Below are 25,031 nucleotides of genomic sequence, written 5' to 3' on the forward strand. Positions count from 1 at the left end.
TTCCTGGACAAGGGTAGGTAAAAGGATGGTGACTATCCCTTTATTTGGAACACCCTTAAAAATATAAAAATCAGCCACTAAAAAAAAGCTGGTTTACAAAAACATAATAAAATGGTTGTTACTTTCTTAACAGAATTCACAATGTGAGTTACTGAGACACCATTAGTGTTCAGAGGAGTTTACTTCAAAAACCAAAATGAAACAAAACACTAGAATTACTTGACCCCTTTCCTCCTTCAAGTCCAGGTTCAGACACCTATTGCTGCAAAAATAGAATCAATATCTGTGTTCTCAGCAGCTTCTTTCCACACCGGGCCAGGGCTTCCTTCCAGCAGCAGCCCCTTGGGGGTCCCCATTGTGCTTAGTCTGGCATGTCCTGTATCAGTGCTGGAATGTTCTTCCTGACTTGGAGACCCATCTTGGTAAGCTGGGAGGATGAGTGATGCACTGTTCTCACACACCCCAAAAGGCTCCAGAGACTTTTGCCCACCAGTCTTTGGAGCTGTCTTCAAGAGTGCAGATGATCTGATCCTCCTTCGGCACAGCCGTGCCCTGAGGCGCTGCCTTGGCCACTGCCTGTGTTGTGACCCATACAGGAGGTATTTACAGACAGATGTTTTGATACAGCGCAGCTTTTTCTTCAAGCTTAAGGGAGCAAAGTGTACAAAACAGAACTTTATCAGCTACTGAAGTGTTACTACATTCAGAATTTGGAGAGATTTCATAGTTACTCATTTCTATCATTTTCCTTATCATACCAGAGAAACAGAACAGCACCTTGTACAATAGTAGCCAAGGTAGTTTTAACAGAGACAATCCTTGCCTCGTACATTTGTTACCATAAAACATGCAGATCATTTAAGCTGCATTTTCATCCTCCCTCCTAAGTACCATACATTTGTCAGCCTTTTAAATCTTTTTTAAATCACAAGTGAATTAAACTAAACAGAATGCCCATGGTGAGAGCACCCAGTAACCGGAAATAGTGACCCTGAGTTTTAAAAGAATGGCTTAGACCACTGTGTTTCACTATACTATAGCAAAATACATAATATTAAAATACAAAGTATTAGACTCAGAAATCCCACACCCATACAAAAATACCTGCATCCTTGAGCCTCCACATGGTGTAGCCGGTTGCTTTTCAACAACTTGTTACGCAGAAAATAAGCTTCTGATTTGAATTTGTTGTTTTTGCACCACAGAATAGCTTTTCTGAGTGCCTCTGACAGTTCCCCAAATGATGCAGCTGTTTTGACCATCTGTACAAGAGATCCAGCATGCTGTGATTTTGCTATCTGAGATGAAAGTGGTGATGACTTTGCTTTAAAAGGTGTTGATGTAATGCTTAGACCCTGAAAGAAACAGTAACAGAAGGAGTGTTTTAAAAAGATCATGTGTCTGATCCTTTTTTCTGGAATTTTTGTGAGAACATTCCTTATTTTCTAGTTAGAAAAGGGAAGTGCAATCTTGTTTCATGGAATACAAAAAGAAAAGGCAGATATTTAGAATTTGTATTCCTGTCTACTACTGACTTGGTCTCTGGTCATTTCACTTGACAAACAAACAAATGGCCAAATTCCTAAGCAGAAGTAAGTAGTGATTGATTTCTGTGCAAAGTGTCCACACTAGCCTGAGTTGTTAGACAAGCAAAAATAAGGCAGGAAAAGGGGACATTTTCAATCAGGGATATCATGTTTTAAGTGTTAGTCTTTAAAATACAAAAAAACCTACTGTGTAAAAAAAAAAACCAAACCACCAACCTAACATGTAAAACAATACCATACAAACCTCTTGTGTTGGATGTCTGGATGGCCTAAGCAAGCTCTTCACATCAAACGCTGGGTGCTTCCCTACAGAGAGAGAAGAGATTTCCCATTACAACACTGAGATAGTTTTATTTCTTTGCACAGAGATGCCACAGAGCTCTCAGCAGGCTCCCACCTGTACTCAACATTTCCAAGCAAACTCAAGGGGACTACACTCGTGCATTGCAGCTGGCAAGGAACGAAGAGCATGCGGAGGTTTACAGATGGCTGCAAAGGAGAACTTAATGGATAAAAGGTTCACACAAGCATGTAGATGGCTGCAGTCACTGGCCATAGCCCTGCATGCAAAAGAAGATTTGGGCACAGTTCAGAACCAGCAAGTGCAGGATACTTGCATCCTGTACCTTACAGCCTTACCTACTCTTGTATGGACAGCAGACAGCTTCTGAGGTATGCAAAAGCAGGAAAGCACAAATAACTATTTTCAGGACCTATATACTGCATTCATTACCTGCTTCTCTCCAGGCTGCATCCTGTTTGAAACAACCCCCAAAAATCATGATACTAACATTATCCACAGCTTTATAAAGGCAAGGGCACATGCAGCATTCTCTTCTTCCAAAGACAGGGAGTTTGTACTAGAACCACACTGTGGGTAGAAGTGCTTGGTCCTGTTGGACAGAAGTTGCAGACAGTCTCTGAGATGTCAGAAACAATTACACTGGCACAAGGCTTTACCTCTCCTGGCTGTGGGCACCACAACTGTCTCTCCAACGTCCATGGGGCACAGGATGCTACGGTCTTCCATGGCACTTGTACAGGTCTCAGATTTTCTCTTTTTCCCAATCTTTGATACTGCCTCTGGCATTGCTGGGAAGAACTTCTTCATCCAGCTGGTAGATTTTTTTGTTGTAAGCATTTTAGCCTTTTGCTTCTTTGCCTCAGAAGATATGTTAACCCCAAGGAAGTCACTGATATCAGAAGGGAAGGTAAACCCCTTGATATAAGGGGTCTGTTGGGTCTCAGATACCAGATGAAGCATTGTTGACAAGGCACTGTACAGGGACACGAGGGTCTGCAATACACACCTGTACTGAATCCTGTAGACAGAGGACAAAAAGGAATGGAGTCTCCTCCAGCAAAACATGATGCTCACTGAACAACTACCTTCAACTCAACTGTTGTTTTCCCTGTTTCCACTCAGTACAAATTTACCTTTTTACACTCCATCACCCTGCTTTCCTTAAGTCTGAACTTCAAGGAACTGTTCCACACCAGAATACAGGAGTGACTTGTAAATTCCTGATCAAGAAGCCCCTCCGTTTCTGTAGAGTTTTGCTGAGTGTCACACTTGGGACCCATCAGGTTCTTGGGTCACATCCAAGGTGCCATGAGGTCTTCACACCCAGCACCAACGCAGCCCTGACACCATACAACTGTCTGCTCTTTGTTTCCTGGAGTTAGAAGATTTCTTGTGCCACAGAAAGTTGCAAGTTGTTCTAACAATGTTGTTACTCCTTCAGCTACAGACAGCAGTTATTCTCCCAGATGGAGAGAGACCAGAACATCAATTTCCCTAGAAAACTCAGTGGTATAATAGAACATGTTTAACCCAGCCTTTCCATTTCCCCATGAGGCAGGACTTACTCCTTACTGCACAGAGTACCTGGTGTTTGTGGCAGGTTGACACTAACACTGTGATTTCATTAAAGCTACATACAGTTTGCTAAGATCTAAGAACAAAGCCATCCATAACAGCGTGTAAGAAGTCTCTCTCCACCTGTACAGCTTTGCAGGTGCTAAAATCGAGTCCAGAGGAATGGAGTGACCTCTCTTCTCCTACTCCCAACTGAATAAAACTCCCTTAGCAGCCAGGCCTAATTACAAGCCCTTCTCCCTGACAGGCACATCAAACAGACACAATTAAGACAGACTTTTGAACACACAAACCAGAGCCGGCTCAGGAGCCCCGAAGCCACAGTATTCAGGAGTATGAATTCCCTCGAGCAGAGATGTTTAATGGACAAGCTGAAGATCACAGCAGTTAAGGTGAAAAAAATAAACAGCATGTAATGAGACTTGCTGAACACACCAACGAGAGGTAACTCACAAGGAATAATCTGGGAGATGAGTATCCAAATTTTGGATTGCTGAAGGTCAGAATAGCTGCTAGCCAAACAGCTTGAGGTCCCTACATAATAATTTGAAAAGAAGGTCTTTGGCTGTCAAAGGAACTTAAAGTTCCACATATGAATTGCACAGTTGAGTCCATCAGCAATACAGGGCCTATATGAGGTGCTACTGGTGAACTCTAAGATCATGTTTTTGTGGTGAAGAAAGGATACAGAAAAGCTTTACAGCAACAATCCAGCAGACGTAGTATGAGCTTGCAGCCTCCCAATACCTTCAGAGCCACAGTTTCCAGCATAGGCTGGCTGGGAACTAAGCACTCTGTGTGGGCTTTGGATGCATTTTTCCTGTGTTGAGACAAGGATGAAGAGTTGGTTATGATCTAGTATCCTCTTCCTTTAGTTCTGCAGATTTGAGTTAATGGATAGTACAAGATATGGGATCATGACACTTACTTGGGAATCAGTTTTACCAGAGTTTCCAGGCAGCCCACCAGATTCATTTTCCATAGGCGCTTCAAACATTGCTCTACCTAGGAGAAAAGCAAATTCCTTTGACTGGTATTTTGAGAGACTGAGTGCCCTGGTCTAAGAACTGTCACTATATTAAATGACACCTTCTCCTTATCAGTTAAACAGCCTACACTGCAGGTTTGTGTAATGGCATGTTCTGGGACCTTTCTGTATCTGCACTACGATGAAAAACATTCCTTCATCGCTCTACTGTAAATATAGAATTAAGTGAAGGACTGGAGTAGGCCATGTTTAATTGGTGCTGCATGATTTCCCTGCTGTATACAAGGGCCTATACTACTGGATGTCAAGAAAAAAAACACATAAGCAAATCAAGAAGGTAAGCACCATTCCTGCTCCAATTCAAAACAGTTCTTTGAAGATGCTGATAACCCCTTTCCTGGAAAACTGACAAGGTCTTCATTTTTCATCTTAAAACAGAAAGTATCTAATAAGTAGGACAGGATTATTATTCCTCCCTCCCATTATTATAATTAGATGAGAATTATATCCCTGTATTGTTCATGTACGCAAAGGTATAGAATTGTACCTATTTTGGGTCTCAACGTGAGTATCGGAGACCAGGGCTGGAAAACTGAAGTTGCACTTGCTGCACAGGGCCAAGAAACCCACTGGGCTCAACCGTGAGAGAACAAAAATGCACCCGCTCCCAAACTTTTTTTTGGCACGATGCTCTGAGCACAAAGTGCTACTCCACAGGCTTTTTCTGGGGGCCGGGAGTACCCAGCTGCCGGGTCCCTGCCGCCCAGGCGGGGCTGGTGCTCACCTGCCGCAGGGCCAGGTAGGGCCGGTGCCGGAGCAGCCTGCTGTGGTACACGTAGAGCACGGCGCGCAGCACGCGGCCCTCGGCGGCCGGGCCCGGCCCCGACAGCCGCTTCCCGGCGATGCCGCACCGCCGCCGCAGCGTCGACAGCAACCTCACTGCGGGCGAGACCCGGGCACCCCCTCAGCGCCGGGCACCGGCACCGAGCGCCGCCTCGGCGCCCGCCGCCGCTCCGGCCACTCCTCCGGCTCCCACCGACCGACCACCCACCGTAAACACTCGGGAACGGCTTCAAACACCCCCCAACCCCTCGGCACCGCGCCGGGACCTGTGGGGTGCTGGGCCGCCAGCGGCACCGTGGCGCTGTTGGCGGGCCAGGGCACGTCCAGCCGGTTCCAGGGCACGTCCCGCCCGTCCCACGCCGCCCTGGGCGCCGCCATCTTCCCGCTGCGCGCGGCGAGCCCCAGCGTGGCCAGCACCATCCGGGTGGGCCGGCGGGGAGAGTCGCGGGCCGGACCAAGTCACCCCGCGGGGGTGCGCCATGGCCCGGGGCCTGGCGCTGACGCGTTGCAGCCCCAAATGCCGTAAGCGAGAAGGGAAATAACTATAAATAATGAGTGTTATTTACACTTCGAGCCTCGCAGTTCTCCACTGTGCGCCTCGGGAGCTGTGGCCGTGGTGAGCCAGCGCAGCAGCAGCAGTGGATGGTGCAGGGGTGTTCTGGGGATGACCCCAGTCCCCAGCCCTCAGCTGTGCCCTCCATGTCACACACAGCCCTCAAAGCGCTGAAAAAGCCGCGGGATCGGCTTCACACCTGGAGCCATTCACATCCAGACCAGACGATAAGAGTCTGAAGATGCACCGGGGAGGGTTCAGGTTGGACACAATGAAGAGTGTATTCACAGAAAGGGGGATCAGACACTGAATGGACTGCCCAGGGAGGTGACGGGGTCACTGTCCTCGGGGGTGTTTAAGGAAAGAGTGGACATGGCGCTCAGTGCCAGGGTGTAGCTGACACTGGTGTTTGTCACAGGTTGGACTCAGTAATCTCAGAGATCTTTTCCCACCCAGCTGATCCTGTGATTCTGGGATATCGGCATTCTTGGGCAAGGAAGGGCCTTGCTGCCCGTGCCCCGGGTACCCTCCTGGCCATCCCAATCGCTCCACGCGCACAGCCCCTGCTGTTGGAATTTGCTGTGCGAGGGGCCCACTTGCTCCTTGGGGCCCACTGCAGATGCCCCAAGGAGTTGATTGCTGTAATTTATTAGTGCTATTGGAATAGTTTCCTATCAAAATAATTTTTGTGGTGTTCTGAGTTCTCCTCCCTCAACTACAAGACATTTCCTGCCTCTTTCCTCCCCTGCCTGAAGTTGAATGTACTCTTTTTCTACTTGCAAATATTGGTATAATTAATATAATTTTTAGGAACTAGTTAAATGGAGCACAATTTTTGTACACGCTTACCTTCTTTGGATTCCATTTTGTTGTATACTTACTCTGTTCTTTTAAGAAATCTCTTACAAATACAAATCAAGTCATGTGCCTTTAAAAAGAGCAAAAATTGGCATAATTGGTTGCACCTGTAGGTAAGAGAGATAAGAGCAAATCAAGAGCTAGTACTGATAAAAAGCTGCTGTGAAAACTTGCCCAGTCTGGAAAAGGAAGTTTTAAGCTCCCTAGGCTAAAAGTGGAGGTTAGAGGTAAAAGGAAAAATGGAGCCTCCAGGCTGTGAGCAGAGGATCACAAAGGTCTCTGTAGCTGAGCTTCTGAGGTGTTTTGAACGTGCTTTAAGTGAGGAGCAAGCCTGGGCTATCTGCTTCCAGTGTTGCAGGAAAATAGAGCAGCTGGCCCACAGCCCACCTCTCTGTTCTGTGTTCATAAAGGGTTCTGAGAGCATCTTTATCCATGCTGATGGTACTGCTTCCTTCAAGGTCTACCACAAGTCTGGTAAGAGCATAGGTACCTGCAGATGCCAAGGGTTCTGAAATGTGAGGACAAAGTAGAGGAAATTTCATTTCCTCTGCCTTTTTTGGTTTTCTTTCCCCCTCTCTTCTGGGTATGTTGTCATGAAGCTATTCTCCTGCCTGTACTTCATTTCAGAGGACTGTAGATGAGTGATAATACAGATGTATGACCTACTAAATTCTCTAATAGTGCTCTGTTGAATCATTTGGTTCTAGGGAATAGGTGTGATGAAAGCCTTCTACTACTTAATGTTATTTGAAATAAATAGTCTGAGGCTTTGTTATATGTACTGCTCTATTCATCTTCCAGTGTATGGTTCCTTTGTTATGATAACTCTTGATTGGTACTTTCCCTTTTTTGGTCACTATGTGTAGCCCAGCAAGTGGTAATAACTGTGTTATGTAGGGCTGGGCTGGGCTGCAGCAGAGGTCAGTGCTAGGCTAACTCTTCATGGACTAGAGTGGGTAGTAAAGAAGACAAAGATCCTGTGTCTCCCCTGGAGGTTGGATATCAATTAGCAAACAACAAAATGCAGTAGCTGTTACTTTGGCTAATGCTCACAATAACATGAGTCTCCTATAGTGTTTTCCAGGACTCCCCAAATACAGGCCTACTTTCCCCAGGTAGGACTGACTTTAGTCAGAGGAGTTAGTTACCTTAATAAAAACAATGTTTACTCTTCCCCTCTCTTGAAAAGGGCTCTAAAAGCTGGCTGCCAATGCCTGTACAGCTGTCTTTCTCCCCTTATCCTCATTTTTCTCTTTCAGATGTTGGCAGCATTCAGCAGTCAGAGGACAAGGTAAGCCTGTGTCTCTACCTTCATTGTGTGTGCAGGTACAATCCTGTTGTAGTAGAAAGCCTGCTCAGGAGATGCAGATGTCTTGTGAAAGTATCAAGGTGCTTGAATTTACTGTGAGAGTGACTCCTCTGCAATCTGGAACAGGAAACAAAGTGCTTGGACTGAACTCAAGTAAGACAATGGGACTGGGAAACAGTGTGCACAGATGCTGCCTACTGTGGCATAGGCCACACTCTTGTTGTCCTAATGACAGATATCTTAGAGGTACCAGTTAAGGCCATTTAAAAGCTTTAAATCAGCTTAAGTGGGAGCAGGGGCGGGTATTTCTCATCCTGAGAGATGTTCTCAGTCCTCAGGAGCAGAGGACTATGCACACATGGCTGGAAAGTAAGAGCTGTGATGTTCTCCACAACACTTTGTGCTGTATTGCTTCCTTGGTCTCTGTCTGTAGCTGTTGGAGTACCTGGGAAGGGTGATCTATGAAGCCCTGGACTGGGGAATCAACAGCCAAATGGAGCGAGAGCTGAGTGATCCTTTGGAGAAACTGCTGTGGCTCATGTTGAAGCTGGATGACAAGGCAACAAAACCACCAGTCGCCCTGCAGGATGTTATCAAGGTTTCCTTGTTCCCTCTTAGTAAATATAGCAGCTTTAGAGGAGTTGATGGAATAGCGCTGTTGACCAAGAGGCAAGACCATTTCTGAGAGAAAGCTGGGTGGCCTGTTTGGAGGACAGAGAGGGAACATTGGCTTTTCCATCAGAGGGAAAAAGCAAAACTATTTAAGATGTTTGTAAGTGCCCATGGAAAATAATTAAGAAGGAAGACTGAGTATGGCTCTCCCACAATTGTGTATACAAAGTCCTTCTGTACACAGTTTCCAAATTCATTACCTAGAACACTGTGGATATTAAAAAACCTCCCTTTCTATAGTATTTGGCTTTTGCAAAGGTTGGGATTTGAATGTCTCAAATCAAACAGATATTTTCCTCTCAGCCATAATTTAAAGGTATGAGAAAATTCCCATCCCTCTGTCTGATCAGGGCAGGGAAAAAGAACAGGGCAAGTGACTCCATCTGCTGTGGGTTGTTGTTCTTTGAACTGGAAGCTTCCCCTTTCGAGTGCTTGTTTAAAAGCACACTTTATGGAAAACAAGATAAACAAATTACACACCTACATCCATTATTGTACGTAAAAGATTGGATATCTTCCTTCTTTGTTCTTTTGTATCTGCAATAGAAAAACAATGTAAGTGAAGAAGATGATTTTTAACCATGGATTGAAGAAACAGAATCTTTCTTTATTCCATCCTACCATGTTGGGTTTTTTTTAAATTTCAAGATCTTTTTTAAATAGCTTCACTTCTTTCAGGCCTGTGAGGAGCACTTGTCCAAGCCTTCTGAGGCTACCAGCCATTATGAAATGACTTGTAGGAATCTGTTTATTGAATATATGGAACTACAGGAGCTTGTGACCTTCATCCAGACCTCCAAAGAGGTATGTTGTTGTGGATGATAGATAAATATGATTGTTCATAAATAATACAGCTAGGATGAGAACAGTTCTCCCAGCTAGCCGGATGACACCCCTGCCTTTGGATGGGTCCTGGGGTGAAATGGACTGTTCCATCCCACCCCCCAAAACATGTATAGTTCACCCCGCACCTCTATCCCTCTTCTAAAACATCAAGTGTCTGTAACCCCGTTGGCCATGCCTTATTCCAACCCACCTTGAAGCCCCTTTATAAGGAGGCTTCGAGGGACCATGTGGGCTCTTGGAAATTCCTCCCCTCTTGGAACCTCCTCCCCTCCTGGGGCTTCCCCTCTCCTAACCCCTCCTTTTGTCTCTCCCCTCCCCCCCACTCAGGCCCAGCCACGTGCTGCGTCTGGGAGCACGAGGCAGGACCTTCCTGCACCCCCAATAAACCTCTTTCCCCAAGAGCAGACTTCAGAGATCTCTGCCTCCTTTCATCTACACCGTTCTGGAGTGTGGTATTTTCTACAGTATGTTTAGGATTACCCATTAGCTGCTATTCCCTCTACCTTCACACACTCACCAAGTTCTAAAGTAACCTTCTCATTGATCTAGAAATGGAGCACCTGGATGAAATTCTGTTTTCACTATGTGAATAGCTGTTGTCTCTGGACCATTTTTATTTATTGTAGCATTTGAAAGTTTAAGTGTTTGGAGCTTCTTGGCTTTTCAGATAAACGGTAGTAATTTATGCTGGATAGACAGGAAATCACTGAGGATTGTAGAGTGCTGACCTCATATGCTTGCTTTTCTCAGAGACTGAGAAAAATGGATATGGAAGACTGGATGAAAAATCCCATGAAAAAGAAGAAAGCCCAAGATGTAAGAGATTTTTCTTCATTATGGGGGGCTGGGGTTTTTTTGGTCAGCATTGGCTCTCTGAGGCTTTCCATTGATTCTTCTGTGAAAAATAGAGGATGAGCACAAAGTGAATTACTTAGGTTGTTCAGGAGCCTGAGTAGTTAAAGACTTGTTTGCAAAACAAGCTGGGGAGTGAAGTTGAAGTTAAACTATTTCATATGTCAACCGCACATGGGCTTTTATTCTATCCAAAGACTGTCTTTGTGGTCCAACTGAAACCACTTCTAAAAATGAAGTTGGAGGCAGTCTTTGGAGTAAATGCCCACAAGTAGTTATGCAGGCTGTTTCTTCCCACAAATGAGCCCCAAATTCTAGCTCTTGGCACTAACTGACACCTGCCAAAAGCAATCTGTTCCTTTCTCATAGCTGGACTGAAAACTCCCAGAGAACTCTTCCGTTGTTGATAGTCCTGGGGTGGACTAGTTCATTCTTATTATGTGGGATATCTGTTGGTCAGGACTGGCAGGGACTGAAGGCCAGTAGCACTGTCTATCTTTGTGGTTGTGCAGCTCCAGCAGCTCAAACAACAGAGTGAAGGAGGGTGAGGAGATGTCACTCCTACCTTCTATGCACTGCCTTTCTTGGCTTTCCTTCTGTGCTTCCATAGATGTTGGACTGTGTGTTTGGGGCAGGGAAGGCAACTTACTGTGTTTTTTTCAAGGCCCTACACAGTTGGGGCTCAATCAGAAACAAATAGCTCTTCAGGCTGGAGCTCTGCCCAGCATAAACAGATGCTCTGTAGTCTGGAGTCTGTGGAGACAAACAGCAAGCCCTGAGAGACTTGTGGACTGACTCCCTTTGTCTAAATAGCACTTGCTTTGAAGCGTGCTCAAACTATTCGTATGAAAATGTTTGTGAAATGTGTGTTTGGGCATATTCTCAATTTTGTGATCTATTAAAATAAACTGGCAAGCTATCTCAAACCACAAACTCATCAGCTGCTGTAGCTCTTTTCTGCAGGGAATACATGAATAAATACATGGGCTTTGCCGTGTGGCCTGAAGGCCAGTGTATTTGGCCTCTGCTCCTTCAGGAGGCATGAATTCCAAAAACTGGATTTCTGTTGCAAATACTCAGCCTCTAGTTTCCAAGTCCCCACCAGTTGATTGCATTGCTCTGACAATCTCTTGATTTTAAAATAACCAGGATGCCAGCTTCTCTGGGGTCCCACAGCTTAGAGCTGATGTCTTGAGTGGTGCTAAGCACGTGATGTGTTCTATGGACCACACTTTTTTGTGTTGACTGATACAAAACAGATCTTCTAAAATGCAGACCACAGCCTAACAGCATGCAGTGTTGAACAGTTTCAGCAGAGCTTACATGTCCCAAGTTGATGTTCACCTTGAAATCTATGCAGTGAGATGTGTTAGAAACACAGCTGTCTTAGCAATCACCTAAAGGGTTTAGAGTATTGTAACATTTTGTGTTGCACTTCATAGATTGTGGAAAGTTAAGGTGGCTTTTGACAATACATGGGATGGCAAAAATAGAGTAATTGCAGTGTTCCAGTCAGTAGGGAAATAAAAGCATGAATGATAATGTCACCAACATCTGAAAAATGTTTTGGGTGTGTAAGTTGCTCTGAAAGGGTCAGCTGAAGGTGATTCTTGTCCCCAAACTAATGTGGCAGTATTATAGCAGAGAAGTCTCTCTTCAGGTCATGTTTCTTAGTCAAGTTCAGCCACCATGTGAAATACAACTCTATAAAGTGCAAATGTCTTGGGGTAAGCTATTTCAAAAGTCTCTATTACTGATGAATTTGCCCAGACACTTCTGTGTGTTCTCCTATACAGTATTAAATGTAGCCTAGGAGATATGGCAAGTATTTGGTCATTCTTTGAGAGTTCTGCTTTTCTGGAGTTGAGGTATGACTACCAAATCTAGGCTAAAAGAATCCAACAAAAATACTTGCCTTCTTGAGGGCAGCCATCAGTCAGAGCTTGCATAAGACTCTTGTGTAATTATACCAAGATATCTGAAGGGGTAAGTAGAGAGAAGATGCTTCATGCTGTAACTAGAAAACAGAGAGAAGCCTAAGACAGATACTTTGTTCTGAGGCAGTTTTCTAAAATGTTTTGCTTCCCTTTCACTGTTTATAATACAATGACTTGTTCTTACTCAATTTGCCACTGGGATCTAGATAAGATGTTGATTTAGCACTTCCATTACAATATTGTCTAAACATGCTATTGAGTTGATTACTGTTTTTTTTCCTGTCTTTAGCTTTTGTTGGGTTATACTGCATGCCTGAACATCCTCAGATACTAGTACAGAAACAGGATGAGCAGATGTCAGGGTTTTTAGCTTGCGTCTCTAGGCTGAGACTGCTAACCTATGCTGCTGTTAAGTATGAGATCCTTTGTCTACTTGTCTTCCTCTTTTGTTTCTGGACAATTAAACCCTTGGTTTTCCAAACATTTGGAGGATTTTCATGGTAAGATTTGGGATTCCTAGGAACCAGTATTAAGAAAACACTCTGACACCCGGAGCACTTGCAGAAAGAAAATGGGTCTATTTATTCACCTGACAGCAAAAGCTGTATTTTGCTGAAATACATCCTTAATGTTAATGTCAAATTTGGGAATAGCTGGCCTGGTGAGCCAGCTATGAGTTTCCTTGTTGTAAATTAACTTCTGCAAATAAAAGCAATTCTCTGCTTTGGTACTGCGCTCTGATCTGGAAGTGAGTAGAAGGGCATGTTAAGGACACAATTCGGTGTTTCTGAATGACTGCAGCTGCTAAGGGTGCCCTGTTACATGGAGGGAGTGGATGCTGCTCTGTGAGTTCTAGCCAACTACTGACTTGGCCCTTGCTGGTTTCTCCAAGGCATCTCCAGAGCCCAGTGTCATCTGTGAGCTGCAGGCTGGTGTGAGGCTGTGCAAGGTTGCTGAGCGACCACGGCGTTGTGCATCTCCAAAGGAACGGATTCACTCTCCCTATGAGCTGCTTTTGGATGACATTCAGCACAAGAGGTACACCCTGCGGAAGGTGAGTGACTGGAGTCAGCAGACAGCTTTAGAAACTTCTGCTTTACTTCCTTTCTGAGCAGTATGTGTTGAGACCTCTTCTCCAAAGGTGTGTCTTTTTCAAAGGTACATCAAAGTCCAGAAGTGTCTGGGGCTCCCTCTGAGCTGCAGCTCAACATTAGATCACCCTGTTTGTCCACCCAAGTACTTAATTGCCAGTAACTTTAAGTCAGGAGTAGCCACAGTTTCATGAATCGGGACTGTAAACCTCTTCTTCCTCCAGGGTCAACCACTCACTTCCTTGCAGCAGTTTTTCTGTCCTGTGCACAACAGGTTCATGGAACAGTCTTGGTTCCTTGTGCTTTCCACCTTGGACACTTGAGCTGAGCTGCATCTGGGACCTTTACTTGTTGCTTTGCCTTCCCACATGCTAATACTTTACGTATCAGTTTGTATTAGGGAGGGGTGATATTAACCATACTTAACTTTTGAAAATATCCTCCTGCCAAACATGGTACTAGAAAAACGGCAATTGACATCTTTGTAGGAGAAAGATGAGCAATCTTCCTATTTCCTCCAGTGCTTCTTGTGTGCATGCAAGTGCAGAAGCACTTTTGAGGCTGTTCTCTGCTCAGCCTAAGGCAGAGGCCTCTGGGCAGTGCACTTCACCACTTGGTAAGTGAAGATAACCAGATACAAAAAATTGTCTGGGGTGTCTCTAAAGGCTTGTGATGCTCTTTGCTTGCTGCAGCTTGTGCTGGGAATGATGAGCAGATCTAAAACATTGGCACAAGGCCTTGTGGCATTGGTGTGCTTTGCAAACAGACGTCTTGGCAGAAGATGAGACACAACTCTTCTTGTAATAAAGAGCAGTATTACAAAAACTGAAAACTTTGCATACTGCACCAGACGGCAGCTTTTTTTCCTCTTTGTTGGTGCTGCTAGAGTGTAGTAGATTTAAAAGCTTCAGCTAAGCCATGCACCTCTATAAAATCCCAGCTCGTGCTTGGCTTGACTGTGGCTCCAGCCTCCAGGTAATGCTATGTCATGTTTGCAAATGGTATCTTGATGGATATATAAATTAATAGTATTGGTAAAGAGATAGTACATTGCAAGGAATATAAGCTAGTTATGATGTACTATGTATTTATGCACTGTGCAGTACAGGACTGTAACTCAAGGTGGCAGGATGATTTGGGTGTTAATTTTCTTGTTTTATTTTATTTTTCTTTCCCTTTTTTTCTTTTTAGCGACTCTTTCTTTGGCCCACGAGAAGTACAAACGTGTTTGAAGAGTAGTAGTCAGAAATGCTGAAAGAAAGCAGAGTGCTACTGCTCAGGTCTTTGTGAAGTCTCTTAAACTAGGATTTCCCCATCTGCAAAGCTATTTTAAAGCTTCTCTAGCAAACAGTGGTCTAATTTGCAAATGAATGAAAGCACAGCTAGTGTGGGGAGCTGTAGTGTTGTCCTACCTGCACTCCCATGTGTTCTGAAGTTGTACACACAAGTGAAAGTAAATGTCACAGCCTCAAAATACGAATAAGTGAACAAGGCAGTTAAAGCCATGCATGTGCCATTGACTTTTTTGTCAGTTCTCCCCTTTGCAGCAAGCACAGGGCTTGATGCTTCACATGAATATCTGCCCTGCAATTCTCTCTTGCTATTGTTCCTAGTTTATGTCAGGCTGTAATCCAGCCTCTCGGACTCTGCCTGCTGCTACAATTCCTGTTAACCCATTCAATTGCTCTCCTCCCTGGAGCTGAGATTTTACTGAGGAATATGATGTGACCATGGTGCTTGTTGGGATCACTCCTGACATTAATATCTGAGTGCAGGGTTTTCTAGCTGCTTCTCAGAGCAGTTGGGGCTAGAAGGCTTTGTGCTCCTTGTGCAAGCCTCTAAGGGCTGTGCAGTACTTCTGATTGCCTCTGGTTTGCCACAGGCAAGTCTTTCCCTACCAAAACTCCATATAAGGAAACATCATTATTCCACACTTCCACTCCTTGTTTTGTTTTGGGGGTTTGTTGTTTTCTTTGTGGAGGTTTGTGTTTGTTTGGTGTTTGGTTTGGGTTTTTTTTGTTTGGTTGGTTGGTTTTTTTTTTGAGGTGGGTTTTTTGTTTGTTTTGGGCTTTTTTGTTGTGTTTTTTAGTGCCTTCCCCATCTTCCCTGTTTCCAAATCCTGACTTGTATCATTCACTGTGAAGAGTGTTTAGGGAGCAGAGAAAGAGCATTACTTCTGGTCTTTCAGGTGACCATCAAACAAAAGCACGAGGCCCCCAAAGTTGAGGTAGCTGCTCTCAAGTCTCATCTAAAGCCGGTAGGTGACCTGGTGCTGTATCTGGTGATAGCGAAACAAGGTAATTCTGGAGGTAGCAGGACATTTTGAAGCAATATAAAGCAAATACTTTAGCTACTGGTGAGGGAGTTATATTAACCATACTTAACTTTTGAATAGACCCTCCTGCCAAACTGGTACTAGAAAAATGGGAGTTGACATCTCTGTAGAAGAAAGGTGACTAATCTTCCTACTTCCTCTACTGCTTCTTTAATTTGTAACATTTTTTGGTCTTGAAAGAGCTCCTGGAGTTCTTGATTTCAAATTTGAGAGTCACTAAGTTATTCTACTATGCGTAGTGCTGAAGGCTGTCTCATGTACAGGGCCCAGCACCCTCTTGGGTGACAAGCACTTGTAAAACAATGCTATTGCTGATGCAGTTGTTCTGTCACCACTGGTCTCCTTGCTCTGTCCAATGGTTCTTTGTGGTGCTATGCTTTGCCTGCAGATGCTGAAGGTGCAGCTGAAACAGTGTGTGCCACAGGAGCCCTGGTGTCATGAACAGCTCATGGAGGAAATAAAACAGCCACTGAAGGTTTGGGCAGCAGCAACAGCACAGGAAAAGAGGGGCAGGTTCAAAGGTACCTGCTATAGAGTTACCTAGTAAGCAAACAAAGTCAGCAGCATTAGCTAAAAATAATAGATGTCTTTGGAAATGAAAGCCCACTTATCTTTTCAATAACATTTGTAATGTTAGGGGTGGGGAGAAATACAAGTTTTGTGTAATAGAGCAGGTATGGCATATGAATAGTTATTTCTAAAAATTCTGCTTGTGGTTTAAGAAAACTCAAAAGATGTTTCAACTTGCCCTTGTTTTTATGAATGTTCACATTTGTCTGTCCACTAAGTGAGATTACAGGATTTTGACCATCACTTAAGAATAAAAAATTACATAACTACCAGGACAAAGCCAGGCTAAATCTTAATTTCCAATGGGTGGGTATCAAATGTATCATTTCCTTGTCCCAGCTCTAGCTCATCTAGTCTGTGAGTATGAGTTTTTTGTTCTTCCTCTCCCCTGCAGAAACGCTTGTGGCATCAAATACTGCCTTGAACTCTCCAAGCAACAATTTCTTACATCTACAAGATGCCAGTACTGAGTTTAAAACTGCCAACACTAAAACACAGCAGCTGGGAGCAGGAGCTGAGGTAAGGCTTTAGGTGAAAGGACTATGGAGAAGCATGCATACTTCAGGAATTAGAGCTGCAAGCATATACATAGCCTGGAAGGGCAGGAACAAATCCTGGTGTAGGAAAATTTGTCTCAAAAATGAACAAATGTGGTATTACTGGGTTCACTGAAGTCCTTTCCTCTACAGAAGCTCACTTCATCTTCCAACACTTCTGTTTGTGGCATGACTGCAACCTATAGGTACTGATCTCTTATTTCTGACCAGAGACAGCATCCAAGGGAATAGCCTGAAGCTGAATCAGCAGAGGTTTAAGTTCCTTATCAGGAAAAGGTGTTTCACCTGCAGGGTGGTTGGGCACTGGAACTGTCTTGTCAGCAAAGTGGTCACAGCACCAAGCCTACAGAACTCGAGAGGCATATGGACAGTGCTCTCAGGCCCACGGTGTGACTCTTGGGGTGGCCCTGTGCAAGGACAGGTGTTGAACTTTGGTGATCCTTGTGGGCCCCAACTCAGGATATTCTATGATTCTACAGAACTGAAATCTGCTCTGGTCTCTTAAAAGTAGATCCTGCAGAAGTTATAATAGCATGGGACTCTGGCCAACGTGGACCAGAATATTCCCACTCTTACCTCACAGTGAGGCATTTGATGCTAGATGTATTAATGTATTTTGATTTAATGTGGTATGTGAGCTCATGGAAGGAAAATTTAATGATGTATTTTGAGGAAGGAACTTCATGGGTGAATTCCCACTTGTCTGTCTGTTGAATTATTTTGGGAACCCCATTCTTCAGGAAACCACAATACACAGTCTTTGGGTTCTTTAACTCCTGGCTCTGTCATGAAAAGCTCGACTGCTTGGTTCTGGAATTCAGTCTGAGCATATTCTGAAATTCTGTGGAACAGAACTTAAGCCCTAACACATCACGTCTAGCACAGATGGTCTGGCATACAAACAGGAATCTGTTTTCTGTAAATATTTCTGCATGAAATGCTGTTGCCCAACTGAGGAAAACAGATATGAATTATAAAAGCAGAAAATGCTAGCTATATTTGCCCAGTCTGAGCTACTTAGAAGAATGTTCAGCATTGTGGTTGATGCATTACTGCTGCACTAGAAGGATTTTCATATGGAGACTAATATAATCAAATTTGGTTTTTGCTTTTCTAGACAAGGTAGAAACAATGCTGTTGAGATAAAGCATTGAGTTTGAATTGAATTAATTAGTTGGGTTAGTCACAGTCTCTTGAGCTGTTCTTCAGTTCCTATGTGTGAGCTGGAATCAAGAAAATGGTTCCAATGTATTCCATGGGTTATGTGGGGATGATCATGCAAAGTTGGTTCCTGAACAGATGCAACTTTAGTACTGGTATGCACTATTGGACTTGGGCAAGAGAGAGCAGGTGAATTGGAAACTTTACTAGCTTGGCTGGAATTTCCTAGCTATGGAGTTCAGGGGCAATTAACTTTATATTCCAAGAAGAAACAGAAAGTTTCTAAATGTGCTCCACTTATTTTTTCTCTGTGCTTCACTTCTGGCTGAGCCTTGAACATTTCTGATCAGTCATGAGTGTCCTGGGTTTTGTTAGGCAGCAGTACTTCCGATGAAGTGGCCTTGGTGTCTCTTACATGCAGATTATGAATATCCTGTCTTCTGGTCGACAGGAAACCACTCCCAAGCTGCCTGCCAGCACCTGCCTTTCCTCCACCAGGCCATCAGGAGTATCCTGCATCAGCACAGGTCAGTGCACTTCTGGCTGCATATCTAAACCAGGTGACAAAGTAAAGCCAGTGGCCTGATGGGCTCCCAGACCCTTGGGCTGGGCTCAATGTATACTTCTTTAATTCACCTGGAGATACTTTGCAGAAGTTCCAATACTAAATAAAGAGTCTGGAGAGGTGCCCTTATAAAATAATTTCTCTGCAGTTGACTGAAGCTTGTGTAGCTCCTGCAACTTCAAAATAATGATTGCATATCCCCAAAGGTCTGACTTGGAATTTGCAGTAAAAGCTAAATGAGTGGTTTGAATATTCAAGTAGAAAGTGCAGCATTTCATTTTATTAAACTAAATGGTGCTAATGAAGCCTCATCAGCACCTACTGACAAGCATAATTACTGTAACCTCTGCTTTTTATGTGTTCTGAGCAGATGGGTTGGAGGGGGAGAGATGTAAGCATTGCTACCTTCAGAAGGCATTGTTGTGCTTTTGAGTGTCCAGCCCTTAGGGTGAATACTTGGAAACTGACAGTGGTTTTCTGCACCCTAGAACTCTCTCTTTCTATCCAGGTCTTGCTGCAAATTGCACTCCTGCCATGAGTGCATCCACACCAGGAGACATGAAGCCTAAGTGTTTCCTGAGCACTGGCCAACAGCAGCTGCCTCCTTACAGAGGAAGGTCCAAATCTTTAGAGAGAGGCCTTCAAAGCAAGAAACTTGTAAGTCCAACATGTCAGCAAGCAGCCCTGGTCTGATGTATCTGGTAATGACTTGCACCTTGATCCTCATGAAAGCAGTAAGCATGCTTGGTTGCTTTTGTCTTAGGATATATGGTACGCCCCTCTGAAGCTGGTATGTTATTCTCTCCTTGGAGACATCTTAAGAGAAGACTGGATGCTGTAGTGTCCTTGTGGTGGCTTCCCTCTTTTAATGATATGAAATAAAGTTGTTTCTCATAAAAGAAGAGGAACATACCATTACATTACTTGAAAGTGTCCATCAAGGCTTCCTCAAGCAGACTTGTAATTGAGAGTGGAACTATCCTGCTTTCTTCATGTCCATTCCCTTTCTCTAGATTCTGATATTCTCACAAGTATCTTTTAAGCTGCAGTAAGGGACAATAAGTACTTAACAAAATGTGGATAGCACAGCATTAGTGACTTTTAAATGTATAATATATGTAGAATGAATTATGGCCACACCTGACAAGGTGTGTTGTGCTCTTGTCTCTTTCCTTCTGCATTCCTCCTTGCCCCACCTTGGCAAGTCTCTGACCTCTCTGATGCCTCTTTGTTCAACAGCGTGATGGGGGATGCAGGTGTGTTGGGGATTAAAGTACTGCTGTCTCTCCTGGCTGACCATGAGACTACAGCTTCCATTTGTATGGGGCCAGTAGGTCTTGGGAATGAGAAAGACAAGAGTGTTCTGCTGTTGAAAGGAATTTTGTATCCAGGAGAGGCCAGGGTGGCATCTGTTCTGTGGCCTATTCCAAAGGGTAAAATGTCTCAAAGGAGTCTGAAAACTGTAGCAACCATGCAGGTACCTGTAGTAGTTTCTCTGCTGGTGTTGTCAGAGTCACCTGATACTCTCAATCACAAACAAAATGAGGTTTTGGACAAAAATCCTCCTGATCCTTCGGGATCCAATTTTGAGATAACCTCCCCAGAGGGAAGTGCTTTCTTCAACTTTATCTGATGTTTGACTTCTGCCTTTCAATAGGACTGTCCCTTTCCTACCAAGTGCCCATCACCAACCATTGCTGAGCTGATTGCAACCAGATATGCAATGACGGTGCATGAAGTGCAAGGCCTCTTCCAAGGAGGTAGTGATGTTGTCTTTCTAAGACCAGAGGTATGTTTCTCCTCCTTGTCTTTGTGCTGCCCTTGCCTTTTCAAAAGCTGGCTGTTTTCATGGCCCTCTGTGCTGAACTGCAGAGACACCCTCTGCCTCAGCTTATTCTGTTCATAACAGCTGATCTGAGTTTGGCCTTAGGCTGGAAAAACTTTTCAGTGTTTTTTGTGCAGTGATGGCTTCTAATCTAGCTTAAGCTGTGTAAATTGCCTAGAAAGTAGCCCAGCCTTTGCTTGTTGCTTCTTGCAAGGAGCCTTGCTTCTGATTTTCATGCAAGGAGAGCTGACTGCCATGGCCATTGGTCAGCTCTGAAATCCCACAGTAAATAGCTGGAATTTGGTACTCCTAAACAGTGAAACAAAGGCACTTCACTCAGGCTCCCACACCAAGTTGTGCTGACTCAAACCACCTTAACAAGTAGATATGAAGGTGGGGGAAATGAGGACAGGGAAGGAGCTGTATAGCTCAGGACTGTTGGTTGTTCACGTTTATCAACTTCTGCCTTATCCCCGAGTCTCCTTTAGAGGGAGTGTGGCAACCACTCCTCCAGAGCAGATGTCCTGAGTACAGGCCCTTTGCAACACAGATAGGAGGAAGTCTGTGCTTCTTGGCTTTTGGATCACTTTTTTGCCCTCATTTATTTAGCAGTATGGACAGAGTCAAAGGTTCTACTAGCAGAGCCATGCTACTTCCACAAGCTATCTGATGCTCCCGAGACTGAATCCTTGTTTTCTTCTCACCTTACTGACCCTGCTTTAACTTGCCTACTCTATGACTAATCTAAAATGGCTTTCTTACCCACTGCTGGTTTTTTAGGTTTCTCAAGTTCTACTTCTCAAGATAATATCACTTCTGACTGCCAGCTGTGTATGAATGTGCTCTTTTTTATAAAGTTCAAGCGACTCATCAGCTTCCTTATGACTCATTTTTTGCTTCAGGATTGAATTCAAATTTGCCCTGATTTAATCTCTTTGGGATTGCTGCAGTCTACCTCAAAGAATGTCTCTCTTCTTCCTTCTCTCTTAACTGGCTACTGTTACACTCTTGCACAATACAGCTATTGTTTGCTCAAGAGCCTTTTTTTAAACTCCTGTTGTCTGGCAGCTACCCCAAACCTTTGTGTTATAAAAACACTGGCCTACAAGTAAGAATTTTTTTGCCTTTTTAGCATTTAATTCCTGTGTCTTTGCTATCCTTTATCGGACCTCTGTTATTGTATATGAATCTAAAGCCTTTAGAAGGTTTGTTTACATGCTTGCTTTTTGGCAGGCACATCTTTGGTACAAAGATGTTTCCCATTTGCATTCACAAATAACTTTCCTTTCCACAGATCTGTTTCAGCTGCCATAAGCAGATGTTTCTTAAGTGGCCTTACAAATGTTACCTCTGCAGCAGGTGAGCTGGTACAAAAGGACTGAATGAGGAGGGAGAAAAAGTGAAAGAACACTGCTGAGAATTCTCAGTATTCATCAGTTGTACTACTGGGTTAGGACCAGGTTGCTGAGCCCTCCAGCTTTGCCTTACTGCACAAGCCAGGCTGAAGTGTCTACAGCTGGGGAGGAGGTGGAAAATCTTGTCTCTGAAGTAGTATCTCGGTTTTAACTCTTAGTGTTAAGCCAGCAATAGCCAAATTTCCTGTGCTAGTATTAAATTAGTTTTTCTGAGATCACCTGCAGATGCACCAATCACTCTGTGTTTTGCTCTAAAAATTTGCTCTAACTTCAGTCAAGGGCTTGAACAAATTCTGAGAGAGGGTCTACACCAGCATCTTCTGTTGAGGACTGAAAAAGAGAACTCCAGACCTTGTGACTGAGAAAGGAGTTGAGCCTACTTGTATCCACTTACTTGTTAGAGGCTTTCTGCTCATGGGAGAGTGAGAGAAGGAACTTCAGGCTCATTAAGGCTAACTTAAATCCATTTGAAGTAGTTATGAAGCACTGAATTGATTATAAGCAGCAAGTGAACAACCACTGGAAATTGAGCAACTGTCTGGTGGTAGTGCTGGGTGAAGTGTAATGAGTATTTGCAGATAAAGCCTTGAAGCTATGATGTTGATACATTTCAGATTATTTAAACTACCAAAAATAGGAAAACTGGCAAACTGAATAGTGGAGTTCTCAGCTTGTTCACTTTGCCATCAAGTGATTATGCAACAATCATGGATTCAGACTTACTTGGGAATGTCCCCTGTAGCTGCAATACTGGTAGCTGCTGAGCTTTACTCAAATGATAATATTGGAGACTTTTGTCTTTCAGGTTTGTCTGCTGTGACTGCTGTATTAAGGTAAGTCTAGTCTTTACAACAGCATATGGGAGTTTTACATTTTCTGCTTTCCCCGCTCCTCACCTAGTCATAAGAAGCTTTCCTTCATTTCACTGATACCTCAAATCTACCCTCTAGCTTGTCTCCAAGAAAATAGAAGAGGGAATAGTATGATGTGTAAAAGTAGCCAGGGTGACACAGATATCTCTTGTCATACTCAGCTAAAACAACTCTAGTTGTCCTTTCTTTCATCCTGTGTAAAGTGGTTGGGATTACACTGGGCTCTATTTATACACAGGTCAGAAAGTTCACTGCATTAATGTCTACCTTTTAAATGCTCCAATAAGTCAATTGCATGGCATGCAAATTGTCCTGATAAGGAGGATGTGTTTCCCTGAGAACTCGGGTGACTTATGCTGTGATTCTAGATGTCCATGCCCTTCAGAACATGTGTACATCTCCCACTTCAATTACTAAGATTTTTGAGACTGTCTGGAGAGGAGGATCCAGCTACTCAGGAACAGAAGAGCTCCAAGTTGCTACATGAAATAGAGCACCAGCAGTATTTTGGGTAAGCTGGGACAGTGTTGTTCTATTTTTACCTTGAAAGATGTCACCAGTTATTTATGCACAGCTACAAACATGCAGACAGCAGTAGGTAATAGTGGGCTGATCAGCTGAGTGTTCTGTTGAATGGCTGGTTTCAGCTACTGGTCTAACTAGTCCACAGTTCTCTGGAAGTGTTGTGGATTTTGGATGACCCAAAGAGAGAAAGTGTAGGTGCTCTGAAATGCATTTTCTGTTTTAACGATCAGGTTTGTGACATGGATTTAGAAGTGTTCATGTTAGGCCAGACATAGAAGGTTCTTTGCAATAGCTTCATAGTATGAGAATTTCCAGACCCCATCACATTCTATCCCTCACAGCTGGAGGTCCACTACAACCCAGGGAGTAGCCCCTTTCTACCTAGACATGAAATATCCTAATTGTGGCTCAGGTGTAACTGACTGAATAGCGATGCCACAAATGGTTTCCAAGTCCCTCCATGTACATACAGACCCTTTCCTTTTTGTCTCCTGAAAATTAATTATTCCAAAAAGATTTTTTGGCAGTTCTGGGTGATAAAGACAACATGCATGTAAGTGAAATATACAGGACTGAAAACATTTATGTTCTTTTCTTTCCAAAATGGTTAAATTTTCTACTGGGCAAATTCATACCTTCTTTTTCTTCCTGTGAAACCATTCTTTAATGTAGCCAGAATAAAGACACAGTAGTTTCTGATTCTAAGGTTGGTACTTCAGTTGCCAAAAATCAGGAGTAGTGTTCATTACTGAAGTTAACTGCATGGGGCAGGCAGTGGTTTGGTCTGTGTTGCAATGCTGCAGAAGAGGCCTGAGAGACTGCATTACTGTCATACTGCAGGATGGCAAATAAATCCTACTGCATGAGGATGCAGCCATAACCCTGGACCAGACACACATATGCATTAGCCCTTTGGTTGATACATTGTCAATGGAGAGAAGCTATCAGCTGTTCTGGTGCCTTATAGCCTTCCTAAGTGATGCTGATTTTGAACCTATGCATTTGGCTAAATCATTTAGCAGCCTGAGAGAAGGGTGGAAGAGCACCATGCCCTCTAACAGAAACCTGGGTCAACTTTCCTGCTTTTGTTTTTCTCTGCCCCTCCAGTGTACCTGTTGTTTTGGAGCCCCGTGGCCTAGCACAGCCCCTGTGCTGTTACACAGGGACCACGGCAAACTGGCTGACTGCAGACATCTGTACATGGTGTGAGCAATACCTGTTGAATGTGACTTCCAGTCAACAGCACAGCATCCCTCTCAGGAGATTTTCCTGGGCTTGAACCAAACTGGAATGATTCTGCCATACATTTCTCCTGTCACTTCTTACATACCTGAAATAAATGAAACAGCTTTATGCACCTACTGACATAAAGGCCTGAATTAAAGGTCTCTCTGCTGGTTAGTCTAAGCAGGAAGCACAGTTAGCACTTCTATATTGTGAAGTATTCTAAAGCTTTGTGAGTTTTAAAACTGTTGTAATTCTTTTTGTGACTTGGTGAAAATAAATGTTGAAGTATTATCATGCTTCTAGCATTTCTTTCTTTGCACCTGCAGCTGTCATTGTTCTGTGGCACTTTTTGCATTCATTGCTGACCAGACTTCATCTAACGTACTGATCACAGGGAAACTTTTAACCAAAAAACCCCATTTGTGAGAGGCTTGGAAAGTGGAGCTCTCAGTTATGTGATCACATCACCATGTATTTTGCATACACTCCTTCCTTACTACTCATAGCACTTAAAGCTCACAGCTTTGCTGCATGTAAAATGGCAGTGACAGCTGCTCTGTCCACTTGCATTAGGAAGCTTGTTTTGATATTTTTTTTCTTTGCA

General features: G+C 43.7%; 2 protein-coding genes across 10 annotated transcripts; one reads left to right on the forward strand and one right to left on the reverse strand.

The window, feature by feature from the left end:
* RMP64 (ribonuclease MRP subunit p64) lies at nucleotides 1-5,692 on the reverse strand. Its single transcript, XM_031505629.3, has 9 exons — nucleotides 5,524-5,692; nucleotides 5,199-5,353; nucleotides 4,355-4,431; nucleotides 4,115-4,246; nucleotides 3,720-3,797; nucleotides 2,508-2,869; nucleotides 1,792-1,853; nucleotides 1,105-1,355; nucleotides 1-645 (listed from the first exon to the last, which is right to left on the reverse strand). Exons 1-9 carry the CDS (start codon nucleotides 5,675-5,677, stop codon nucleotides 249-251), a joined length of 1,668 nt encoding a protein of 555 aa, XP_031361489.2. The 5' UTR covers nucleotides 5,678-5,692; the 3' UTR covers nucleotides 1-248.
* LOC116183947 (protein spire homolog 1-like) lies at nucleotides 5,669-24,718 on the forward strand. 9 transcript variants are annotated; one of them, XM_085591145.1, is made up of 17 exons: nucleotides 5,737-5,873; nucleotides 5,970-6,071; nucleotides 7,928-7,959; nucleotides 8,411-8,575; nucleotides 9,328-9,453; nucleotides 10,246-10,311; nucleotides 13,177-13,338; nucleotides 15,564-15,632; nucleotides 16,099-16,231; nucleotides 16,675-16,799; nucleotides 18,420-18,525; nucleotides 19,072-19,220; nucleotides 20,221-20,352; nucleotides 21,683-21,747; nucleotides 22,609-22,636; nucleotides 23,044-23,186; nucleotides 24,308-24,718. In XM_085591145.1, the coding sequence occupies exons 4-17, from the start codon at nucleotides 8,471-8,473 to the stop codon at nucleotides 24,477-24,479; spliced, it is 1,581 nt and encodes a 526-aa protein (XP_085447271.1). In that variant the 5' UTR covers nucleotides 5,737-5,873; nucleotides 5,970-6,071; nucleotides 7,928-7,959; nucleotides 8,411-8,470; the 3' UTR covers nucleotides 24,480-24,718. The 9 variants fall into 9 exon arrangements, with proteins under 9 accessions (XP_085447243.1, XP_085447254.1, XP_085447267.1 ...); XM_085591142.1 differs by lacking the exons at nucleotides 5,737-5,873; nucleotides 5,970-6,071 and adding exons at nucleotides 6,082-6,986; nucleotides 7,079-7,142; XM_085591117.1 differs by lacking the exon at nucleotides 5,970-6,071 and having other exon boundaries at nucleotides 5,669-5,779.
* The last annotated feature ends 313 nt before the right edge of the window (nucleotides 24,719-25,031 follow it).

This window comes from Lonchura striata, chromosome 1 (assembly GCF_050655825.1).
Source record: "Lonchura striata isolate lonStrDom1 chromosome 1, ASM5065582v1, whole genome shotgun sequence".
Lineage (NCBI taxonomy): Eukaryota > Metazoa > Chordata > Aves > Passeriformes > Estrildidae > Lonchura > Lonchura striata.

Coding starts and splice junctions, on each gene's coding strand:
- RMP64 (XM_031505629.3), bottom strand. CDS start 5,677: ATGGTGCTGGCCACGCTGGGGCTCGCCGCGCGCAGCGGGAAGATGGCG. Junction 3,798..4,114: donor TGTTGCTGTAAAGCTTTTCT/GTATCCTTTCTT, acceptor TGTGATCTTCAG/CTTGTCCATTAAACATCTCT. Junction 1,854..2,507: donor GGTGCCCACAGCCAGGAGAG/GTAAAGCCTTGT, acceptor CTCTCTCTGTAG/GGAAGCACCCAGCGTTTGAT.
- LOC116183947 (XM_085591133.1), top strand. CDS start 6,908: ATGGAGCCTCCAGGCTGTGAGCAGAGGATCACAAAGGTCTCTGTAGCT. Junction 9,454..10,245: donor TCATCCAGACCTCCAAAGAG/GTATGTTGTTGT, acceptor TGCTTTTCTCAG/AGACTGAGAAAAATGGATAT. Junction 20,353..21,682: donor TTGTCTTTCTAAGACCAGAG/GTATGTTTCTCC, acceptor TCCTTTCCACAG/ATCTGTTTCAGCTGCCATAA.